The sequence below is a fragment of the Salvelinus namaycush genome, chromosome 25, assembly GCF_016432855.1.
Source record: "Salvelinus namaycush isolate Seneca chromosome 25, SaNama_1.0, whole genome shotgun sequence".
In the NCBI taxonomy this organism is placed as follows: domain Eukaryota; kingdom Metazoa; phylum Chordata; class Actinopteri; order Salmoniformes; family Salmonidae; genus Salvelinus; species Salvelinus namaycush.
In genome coordinates, this window is record NC_052331.1 from 10,135,819 (window position 1) to 10,147,678 (window position 11,860).

At 40.8% G+C, this 11,860-nt stretch overlaps 1 protein-coding gene across 1 annotated transcript; it reads left to right on the forward strand.

Moving 5' to 3' along the window:
* The first annotated feature begins 3,504 nt into the window (after positions 1–3,504).
* LOC120020626 (zona pellucida sperm-binding protein 3-like) lies at positions 3,505–11,344 on the forward strand. Its single transcript, XM_038964335.1, has 9 exons — positions 3,505–3,548; positions 9,691–9,883; positions 9,966–10,069; positions 10,215–10,303; positions 10,381–10,558; positions 10,669–10,774; positions 10,851–10,936; positions 11,057–11,148; positions 11,268–11,344. Exons 1-9 carry the CDS (start codon positions 3,505–3,507, stop codon positions 11,342–11,344), a joined length of 969 nt encoding a protein of 322 aa, XP_038820263.1.
* The last annotated feature ends 516 nt before the right edge of the window (positions 11,345–11,860 follow it).

The window sequence follows — 11,860 nt, forward strand, 5'->3', positions numbered from 1 at the left end:
GTCCTAAGTGACCAATTATGTCGCTTATGCCTGGAGCCGGCCCTGTTTTGAAATAAATAGCTTATACTTTTCAGTCATTGAAAATAAATGCCCTTTTTTATTATTTAATTATAATTTTAGATTATTTCCTGAATTTACTGCCTAATTCTAATTGAGCCCAACGCTGGTATAAATACAGTAAAGTACACACACACACAAATGTTTTGAGCAAAATACTGTTTTTTAAAAACAACTGCAAACTTCAAGGAGTAGGCATTCAAGGAGTTGGTCTGATGGTCAAATGTGATGTCATCAGCCTCCCCCTTGAGGAGAACAAAAGAGGAAAGGCCCACTTCGCCACTTGTGCCATATCATGTCTGACCTGGACCACCTATTAAGATGTGCTTTTTCTTACAGGGGCAGTGCAGTCAAAAATGTGATTTTCCTGTAAGAAAGAAGAAAGAAGATATTTCCATACTATGAGATCGAAATAACACTCTGAAATTGTGAGAATGATGGTAATGGCCTTTCAGTGTGAGCTCTTTTTGGGGAAAAAGTGCCTGGAATTTCAGCCTCTTCAGATGGGATAGAGTTTTTGGCCCACAATCTGATCTGATTATTCTGACCAATAACCAGTAATTTTTATTTGCATATGTATCCTTCTTACTTTAAAGGGCAAATGGGGTAGGCTCGCTAGAGTCTAGATGATCCTATGTAAATACATTAAAAAAATTATCAACACGCCCACACGATCAGACTGAGCATTTCAATGACAAAAGGAGGCTCAAGGAAAGAAATTATTACAAATGTATTTTGAGTTAATTTCATGAAATAAACACACATTGATTTATTAGACATACAGTGATGATTAAAAAATATATTTAATCAACTTAACCACATGTAACATATGGATTTTCATTAGAATCAAAAGTCGCAATGCAAAGTTACACCTCACTTTTCTATTTTTTTAGTTATTATATCAAACTGATCAGAATTCCAAAGAATGCCGATGTCATGCCGGAAAAAACATTTGAGGGGTGTGACGTAATATGGAGTACCCGGCCAGTGTAACGACAGTCTAGTTCTTCCTCCTCCGACGAGGAGAGGAGAGAAGGATCGGAGGACCAAAATGCAGCGGGTTGTGAATACATAATGATTTATTAAAGAAAAGACGAAACCACGAAAACTCTGTAACACACTACAAAACAAATAAACGATGTAGACAGACCTGGACCTGAGAACTTACAAAATGACGAAGAACGCACGAACAGGAACAGACTACAACAAACGAACGAACAAACCGAAACAATCCCGTGTGGTGCACATACACAGACACAGGAGACAATCACCCAACAAACAAACAGTGTGAACAGCCAACCTTTATATGGTTCTCAATCAGAGGAAACGTCAAACACCTGTCCCTGATTGAGAACCATATAAGGCTAATTACAAGTGACCTAAACATAGAAACACAAAACATAGAATGCCCACCCCAACTCACGCCCTGACCAACTAAACACATACAAAAATAACAGAAAACAGGTCAGGAACGTGACAGCCAGCCTATTCCCTATAATATAAACTCCAACAGAAATAACTTCAAATTAAACCAAATCATTTGCCCTCATGACTACTTGTTTCAATTACATTTTCAGCCAACATACAAGTAAATACTCAATGAATTTATTATTACAAATCACCTTGCAAGGTTGCTAGCCAACTAGCCTGCTAATGTTAGCCCTACAAGCCTGCTAAAGTTAGCCCTACCAGCCTGATAATGTTATGTTAGCACTGCGTGAGTCAGCCAGTTGATAGCTTACAGCTACATTAATGTAAACTAAAGTTTTGGAAATATGCAATCTAACCAGTTATCAAATAATGTTACCGGTATATGCAGTTATCCTAGCCAGCAAGCCAGCTAGCTAATTTTTTTTATTTTAGCCTGTTAGCTAGCCTAGCCAGCCAACCACCACGGTCAACATAGCTAAGTAGTAACGTTAAGCCAGAGAATAACTAGTCTAGCACAGGCATGAACCCACAGAACAACAACAAAGCCAGCATCCTTACAAAAAAAAGGAAATATAAAGGAAATACTGTAACTTGAAAAGTATACACACTACATGTACGAAGTTTCCATCTTCAACGTTGTGTATGAAATATGAACAATTATTTTGGGGGTTCTTTTCCAACAGGACAACGACCCTAATCACACATCCAAGATAACGCAGGAGTGGCTTCGGGACAAGTCTCTGAATGTCCTTGAGTGGCCCAGCCAGAGCCCGGACTTGAACCCGATCAAACATCTCTGGAGTGACCTGAAAATAGCTGTGCAGCAACGCTCCCCATCCAACCTGACAGAGCTTGAGAAGATCTGCAGAGAAGAATGGGAGAAAATCCCCAAATACAGGTGTGCCAAGCTTGTACCGTCATACCCAAGAAGACTCGATGGTCTGAATACTTATGTACATTTCTGTACATTTTCAAAAATTTCTTTAAACCTCTTTTTGCTTTGTCATTATGGGGTATTGTGTGTAAATTGATGAGGGGAAAAAACGATTTACTCAATTTTAGAAAAAGGCTGTAACATAACAACATGTGGAAAAAGTCATGGGCACTGTATATTGACCCAATGTATGCTATCTTGGATCCCTCAAAGACTGTTCCTCCTATTCCCCAGATGACTGGAAATAAACATATATATATTCAACCAACCTGACTAACAGACCTGACTTAAGGCCTAAACCTGCTGCTATTGAATCACTCAATTGTGTGTTTACAAAAGGTAACTATCTATGGGGTGCAGTGTTAATCCAGTTTAGCTTTTGTCACCTTTTCAACTCAAATAATTAATCCAAACATTCCCCCTTGTTTGTAGACCAGAGGGGTGGATGCCCCTGCTACCTATCCCTGCATCTGGTAGTGCCGAGGCTCATGGAGGATTGGTTTTCCACATTGCAATCCTTAATGGTGAGTGTGACTCAGATACCCTAGAGGAGGAGATGCTGCCCACAACTGGTTCAAATCTAGCTAGCAGATTGATGCTCCATTAGTCGTTACAGGACAGGTACTGTTTGGCGTAGCACAGATAATTTTTGACCAACATTAACTAAGCGATAATATCTCCGTTCTCGATTTGGCCAAACATGCATCTTCTAAAATGTCCGTGTCCAACTTCAGGTGGTTCATGAACCACCTGAAATTGGACACAGACATTTTAGAAGATACATGTTATGAAAATATATATTTTTTCATTGCTCCATGAAGTAATCAGACAATGTGTACGCCCCCATCTTGTCTTTTTCAAATCTTCTCTTATTAATAAAGACAGGTGAGTACACCCCAAAGTGCCTCATGTCATGATGACTCTCGCCTGTCTCGATCAATGACAGAAGATTTGAATGGTGGCATACACATTGTTGGATTACTTCATGGAGCAAAACAATCATTTACAGTATTTTAATACTGGAGCATTTTCAAAATTCAAACAAACCACCTGCAACTGGACACTGATATTTTAGAAGATACATGTTTGGCTGTATCGAGAACGGAGATAGTATCGCCAAGTTAAGGTTGGTCGTAAATTCGGTGCTAAGCCAAACAGAACCTATCCTAGAAATTCCATTATTTTATGTTTATTGACGGTGTCGGAAAACGCAGTCTCATGCGCCACTCCGGAAACTCCCGGAAGTGTTCAATTGGGTTGAGAACTCGTGACTAAGATGGCCATTGCTTATGGTTTACATCGTTTTCATGCTCATCAAACCATTCAGTTACCACTCGTGTCCTGTGAATGGGGGCATCTTCATCCTATGGGAGCATAGCCATGGGAGCCAAAATAATGGCCTGCCCAGCATTTTTATACATGACCCTAAGCACGATAAGATGTTAATTGATTAATCAAATTGTATTGGTCACATACACGTGTTTAGCAGATGTTATTATGGGTGTAGCGAAATGCTTGTATTTCTAGCTCCGACAGTACAGTAATATCTAACAAGTAACAATTTCACAACATATACCAAATACACACAAATCTAAGCAACGGAATGATGATATAAGAATATATAAATATATGGACGAGCAATGTCAGAGCGGTATAGACTTAGAATGGAATACAATACAGTATATACATATCAGATGAGTAATGCAAGACATGTAAACATTATTAAAGTGACATCATTAAAGTGACTAGTGTTCCATTTATTAAAGTGGCCAATGATTTCAAGTCTGTGTATATAGGCAGCACCCTCTAATGTGTTAGTGATGGCTATTTAACAGCCTGATGGCCTTTTTCAGTCTCTCAGTCCTAGCTTTGATGCACCTGTACTGACCTCGCCTTCTGGATGATAGCGGGGTGAACAGGCAGTGGCTCGAGTGGTTGATGTCCTTGATGATCTTTTTGCCCTTTTTCCACACCTGTGTGGAAGCACCTGCTTTCAATACATTTTGTATCCCTCATTTACTCAAGTGTTTCCATCATGAAAACATTGGCTAGTGCAGGGATCATTAACTAGATTCAGCCTCGAGACAATTTTTTTCTTGAGTGGATGGTATTTGCAACATATTGCAGTTATACTGCACTCTAACTGCAGTTGTACTGCAGTAACATAATTACAAATCATTTGCAAACTGCAAATTGACAGCAAGAAGCCCATACGGATAAAATATTTAACTAAAACAGAATAATTCCAAACTTGCTTACATTTGTATACACTCACATACTGTATATTTCTCTATTATGCGTGAGAATACTTTGTAACAGATTTCCAAAATTAAAATCACTTGGAGCTGATTTTCAGGTGTTTTTACAGTCTTTTTTGTATTTTATGTCCAACAATAATAATAAAAAATCTATTTCTTTTGCACAGAAAACTTGGGGGGCAACATAAAATCAACCGTGGGCCGCCAGTTGGGGGACCCTGGGCTAGTGAGACCATTACTACTGTTCCAGCTGGCTGATAGCCATTACTTTGGTAGTGTAAAGCATGGCTATTCAACTCTTACCATACGAGGTGCGAAACCTGTTAGTTTTCTGTTCTACATGATAATTAAATGCACCCACCTGGTGTCCCAGGTCTCTAAACAATAAAAAACTTAGTGGAACTGGCTTCGAGGTCCAGAGTTTAGTTTTGATGGGTGTAAAGCAGAGCACAAAGAATTTGACCAACTTTTATTTGGCGATACACTTACTAATTTCCTGACTTAAATGCTATATTATTAAATTAAATAAATGTTTGGCTCCATGACGTAATCCAACAATGTGTATGTCGCAATCTTATCTATTTCAAATATTCTCATTGATCAAGACAGGTGGGTGTCATTCAATGTGTGTTTCCTGCAATGTAATAGCCTGCTCGTATTTTCCCTGTAAACAATAGCTTGACTTACTTTTGATATTACCCTAATAAAGTTGAGAAACTTTTGTGAAGGTTAGGTGTGGCTGTTATTAAACATTTCACTGTGGTGTGCTTAATCAGGGTCACACAGAGTGTTTCTTGGTAGTCTTAAACAAAAGTATACACCTCACACCAGTGGAGCCTCCTCAGAGGAGGAAGGGGAGGACCATCTTCCTCAGTGTATATCATACAAATAATAATAGTGAAAAATTAAAAAAGTTATCATTTTTGGATAACACTATGCTAAATATATTTACATCACCAAATAATTGAGTAAAACACACTGTTTTTAAATGAATGTCTACAGGAGCCTCAGCAGCACTCTATAGGGTAGCACCATGGTGTAGCCGGAGGACAGCTAGATTCTGTCCTCCTCTGGGTACATTGACTTCAATACAAAACCTAGGAGGCTCATGGTTTTCACCCCATCCATAAACAGTAATTATGATCATTTCCGGAGGACGTCATCCAACCTATCAGAGCTCTTGCAGCATGAACTGACATGTTGTTCATGCATGCTGTTCATCGACTACAGCTCAGCATTTAATACCATAGTACCCTCCAAACTCGTCATCAAGCTCGAGACCCTAGGTCTCGACCCCGCCCTGTGCAACTGGGTACTGGGCTTCCCGACAAGCCGCCCCCAGGTGGTGAGGGTAGGTAACAACATCTTCACTCCGCTGATCCTCAACACTGGGGCCCCACAAGGGTGCGTTCTGAGCCCTCTCCTGTACTCCCTGTTCACCCACGACTGCGTGGCCATGCACGCCTCCAACTCAATCATCAAGTTTGCAGACGACACTACAGTGGTAGGCTTGATTACCAACAACGACGAGATGGCCTACAGGGAGGAGGTGAGGGCCCTCGGAGTGTGGTGTCAGGAAAATAACCTCACACTCAACGTCAACAAAACAAAGGAGATGATCGTGGACTTCAGGAAACAGCAGAGGGAGCACCCCCTATCCACATCGACGGGACAGTAGTGGAGAGGGTAGTAAGTTTTAAGTTCCTCGGCGTACACATCACGGACAAACTGAATTGGTCCACCCACACAGACAGCATGGTGAAGAAGGCGCAGCAGCGCCTCTTCAACCTCAGGAGGCTGAAGAAATTCGGCTCGTCACCAAAAGCACTCACAAACTTTTACAGATGCACAATCGAGAGCATCCTGTCGGGCTGTATCACCGCCTGGTACGGCAACTTCTCCGCCCACAACCGTAAGGCTCTCCAGAGGGTAGTGAGGTCTGCACAACGCATCACCGGGGACGTGTACCTCCAGGACACCTACACCACCCGATGTCACAGGAAGGCCATAAAGATCATCAAGGACAACAACCACCTGAGCCACTGCCTGTTCACCCCGCTATCATCCAGAAGGCGAGGTCAGTACAGGTGCATCAAAGCAGGGACCAAGAGACTGAAAAACAGCTTCTATCTCAAGGCCATCACTGTTAAACAGCCACCACTAACACTGAGTGGCTGCTGCCAACATACTGACTCAACTCCAGCCACTTTAACAATGCAAAAATGTATGATCAAAATGTATCACTAGCCACTTTAAATAATGCCACTTCATATAATGTTTACATACCCTACATTACTCATCTCATATGTATATACTGTACTCTATACCATCTACTGCATCTTGCCATCTTGATGTAATACATGTATCACTAGCCACTTTAAACAATGCCACTTTTATATGTTTACATACCCTACATTACTCATCTCATATGTATATACTGTACTCGATACCATCTACTGCATCTTGCCTATGCCGTTCTGTACCATCACTCATTCATATATCTTTATGTACATATTCTTTATCCCTTTACACTTGTGTGTATAAGGTAGTTGCTGTGAAATTGTTAGGTTAGACTACTCGTTGGTTATTACTGCATTGTCGGGAACTAGAAGCACAAGCATTTCGCTACTCGCATTAACATCTGCTAACCATGTGTGTGACAAATAACATTTGATTTGATTTGATTTGTCCGCCCAATCAAAAGATCAGAGAATGATTATACTACTGAAAGCATAAGCTACAGCTAGCTAGCGCTGCAGTGCATAAAATGTGTTGAGTAGTTGACTCAAAGAGAGAGAAAGACAATAGTTGAACAGTGACACTAATATCTCCCAATGCCTAAAACCGAGGAGAAAATAAAAGTTGACCAACTCATAATGTCAACCTGTGCATGAGAGGAAGCCAAGCCTGCCCAGTAGCCTTTGCTAACATTTCAGCATAATAAAGGCATAGAATAGTTCTCATAACGTGCAACCAGATTTTCATAGTAATGTCATCTTTCTCGTAATAATGAGCTAATGGCTTATTTCGTTATAACGAGATATTTAATTATTTTGTAATAACGTGATCTTATCTCGTAATTGTATAAATGAAAAAAATCTGAGTGGCAGCAATGCCTCACCGTACGTTGCAGACTTGACAACATGTCCACAACACATGGCAGCTGGGTGGCGGACCACACCTTATTGTCTCTGGGCAACTGGACATCATTGGCAAAAGTGGGCATGCAAGTAATCCATACCCAACCCATTGTGACGTACTCACTTCCAAATCTTGTTTTGGACGAGACTGACTTTATGACCAAATTGATCCTATGTACACTTTGTAGTCCATTTTGACACGATTATGAATGTTTAGACTACTCGTTGGTTATTACTGCATTGTCGGGAACTAGAAGCACAAGCATTTCGCTACTCGCATTAACATCTGCTAACCATGTGTGTGACAAATAACATTTGATTTGATTTGATTTGTCCGCCCAATCAAAAGATCAGAGAATGATTATACTACTGAAAGCATAAGCTACAGCTAGCTAGCGCTGCAGTGCATAAAATGTGTTGAGTAGTTGACTCAAAGAGAGAGAAAGACAATAGTTGAACAGTGACACTAATATCTCCCAATGCCTAAAACCGAGGAGAAAATAAAAGTTGACCAACTCATAATGTCAACCTGTGCATGAGAGGAAGCCAAGCCTGCCCAGTAGCCTTTGCTAACATTTCAGCATAATAAAGGCATAGAATAGTTCTCATAACGTGCAACCAGATTTTCATAGTAATGTCATCTTTCTCGTAATAATGAGCTAATGGCTTATTTCGTTATAACGAGATATTTAATTATTTTGTAATAACGTGATCTTATCTCGTAATTGTATAAATGAAAAAAATCTGAGTGGCAGCAATGCCTCACCGTACGTTGCAGACTTGACAACATGTCCACAACACATGGCAGCTGGGTGGCGGACCACACCTTATTGTCTCTGGGCAACTGGACATCATTGGCAAAAGTGGGCATGCAAGTAATCCATACCCAACCCATTGTGACGTACTCACTTCCAAATCTTGTTTTGGACGAGACTGACTTTATGACCAAATTGATCCTATGTACACTTTGTAGTCCATTTTGACACGATTATGAATGTTTCTGACTCATATCAATGCCACATAGGCTGTTAATAACCAGAGAAGTTGGTTCTACGAGGCTAATCTTTCTGTCCCTGTACAAATACTTTGAAAATGCATTATTGTTTGCTTCTTTCCATGAGCTAATCACTGATCTGACATGACTGAGTGAAAGCATTCCACCATAATAAAAGGTTTCAGTTTTTAACCATTTTCTTTACCGATAGAAACCACTATCTCAGTTTTATATTGCACAATATTAAATCTGCACAAGATTACATGTGCTTGATGTTACTGTTCAACGATATCGTTGCAATGAAAACCAACTGATCCTTTTGCTTTAGGAACTATGGCTGCTTTACACAGGCAGCCCAATTCTGATATTTTTTTCCCAGTAATTGGTCTTTTGACCAATCACATTAGATCTTTTCACAATAGCTCTTTTTCATTGCTTATTGGTCAAAAATCAAACAAGTGAAAAATAAGATCTGAATTGGATTGCCTGTGTCAATGCAGCCTATCTGATAATAAATAAGTTAGGAGAATTGGATGAGTTCATAATGATTTCCAAATCAGTGATTGATCGCCTGCAGCTGGAGGTTGTTAACAGCAAACACACTGATGACAGTGATTAACTTGAGTGCTTGCTGGCAGGTATAAATAAGTCTCTTCAACTGAACATTGTCATTCAATAAATACTATTTAGTCATGAAGGCTTACTTTTGGCACAGTGCGGTCCTCCTAGGCATGGCTGTTGGGACCATTGTGGCACAGGATGGTGATGTGTTATATTATTTTCTTTGTGCATTCTGTTTTGGAAGTGGGCTTTGACATTCAAAAAACAAATGGCAACGTAGCAGAAGTTGCGTTTTATATTTGAGACTATAAATAGACAGCCTCTTATTTTCCTCCTGGCAGATCTGAAGGTGGACTGTGGCCGTGACTCAGTCACCCTGAGATGGGGGGTGGCCCAGTCACAGATGGACACCTCACTCCTCCGGCTGGGAGGCTGTTATCCAAGCAGTATCTCTGCTGGGGAGGCCATGTTTCAAGTGGAACTCAGTGACTGTAACTTCAGGAGACTGGTAGGTTTTAGCATAAGTGATATCATGTATATTTGGCTGTCAGCAATGGTGTTTAACCCCTATCCCTTCTACCTCACTACAGGTGACTGGGGACACATTGATGTACATGAATGAGCTGACCTATATGTCTGGTCCCAAAGCGCAACTGAAGTCTTTCTCTCATCCAGTGGTTTGTGCCTATGAAAGGTGATTTGTGGCTGTTTGCATACTCAAGAATAAATGTTTCTATTTTATTGATGCCTCAAGTGTCCTAATGCTGGACTAGAACAATTTTAACCATGAACAACTGACTCTTGGCTAAATGTTTAACCTATTTCCTGGGTCTGTGTAGGCCTGCAGACTGGGCGCCTCGCATATTTGATCCAGTGTTTCATACATATGGTCAAGGAGATCTAGTCTTCCACATGGAACTTATGAAGGGTAGGTTTGACACTGCCTGAAGTATACAACTTGAATCCTGTAGATGTAAGCCTAACCACATGATATGTATCCTACAGATGACTTCTCTGGACCACATCTGTCTAGGGAATATCCCCTGGGCTCCTTCATCCACATCTCTGCAGCAGTGGAGCAGATGGTCCATCAGCCCTTGCTGCTACTGTTGGAGGAGTGTGTGGCAACCACAACACCAGAGCTGCAGTCTGAGGGCCCGGTGCACCCCATCATCACCAAGGGGTATGTACCACTGGGCTATACAGCAGGATGCTGTTAGTGCTTTTGCTCCAGGTGAATCTGGATTTGTTTAAAGAATCATTAGTGATTGTCAAATGTTTTGTTCTCCTCAGATGTCTTGTCGCTAGCAAGACTTCAAATTCAAAGTTTGAACCAAGACAGAAAGCCTCTGAAATCCGTTTGTCTCTGCAAGCCTTCAAGTTCGCCGTTGGCAAGGAAGTGAGTGTACTAATCTACATGATTGACATTTTTGACAGCTCTTAAATGTGCAGTAATGTCCTTTATCTCTTCTCAGGTGTATATTCACTGCAATCTTTTGGCTTGGGACCCCAGTGGCCTTGACACAAGCAAGAAGGCCTGCCACTATGTGAAAGGGCATGGGTAAAAATAATAATGCGTACACGTTATAAAGACAAATTAAATATTTTAGAGGTACTTTTAGCAAGTTAAAGTAGTAACTGATTACTACTCTGGTTTCATGTGCTTGTTTTCCCCTTCCAGTTGGGTGCTCATTGATGACCCCTACCATAGTACCCTCTGTGGCTGCTGTGACTCCAGCTGTGAGTCCCGGATGACGCGTGGAATTGCATCAGGTACTACTATTCTTTGTGCACCCCACTAAAATGTTTACTTATTGTCCCAGGGCAATAGATTGGGATGCCTTCATTTGTGTCCAGCAATCAGGTTAAATGTTACAACTTCATCTTTTCAGGGCAACATGGAATAACTAAAAATGCTGGTCTTATTGGACCACTTGTAGTCACTGACAATTACCGGCCTGAAGATTGAATGGGTTTGCTTTTATCCCTCCCCAATGAACATTTGAAAGTTTCTTGTTGGATATGCATTATTTCTTTGACCTGTAAGTAATTTCTTGTATTTGTTTCAGGTCTGAACCGGAGGCCAGCTGTGACTCCTGGAATGTGGTGGGCAGCCATCTACCATGCATGCCTGACTCTGTAGTGTCTGACTTAATTTGAAATAAATCTTTAATACTTACAATGGTTCTTTGGTTTAGTCTCTCATTAAGCATCTAAAGCTATACTGGGTGGAAGTTCAACTTGGTTTTGCGAGCAGGTCAGTGGTTAAAATTGTGCGGTGATGCAGTGACAGTAAATTATGCACTTAAATTATAACATGATAGAGCTTGGACAATTCAACTATGCTTACAGAGCAGAAACCCACTGTTAAAATTGTGTTCCTGTTCTAACCTGACGAGGCTAAAGTACACTCCTATACCTCCAGTCGTAGCACCGCTGCATTGGCAGAGTAGTCCTGGTATTATGCCTCGGCCATTATGTTTCA

Bases quoted from the DNA above. Each gene is read 5' to 3' on its own strand.
- LOC120020626 (XM_038964335.1), top strand. From the start codon at position 3,505: ATGTTTGGCTGTATCGAGAACGGAGATAGTATCGCCAAGTTAAG. The intron at 10,304-10,380 runs GTAGGTTTGACA...TGTATCCTACAG, and splicing joins CCACATGGAACTTATGAAGG to ATGACTTCTCTGGACCACAT. The intron at 11,149-11,267 runs GTACTACTATTC...TCATCTTTTCAG, and splicing joins GACGCGTGGAATTGCATCAG to GGCAACATGGAATAACTAAA.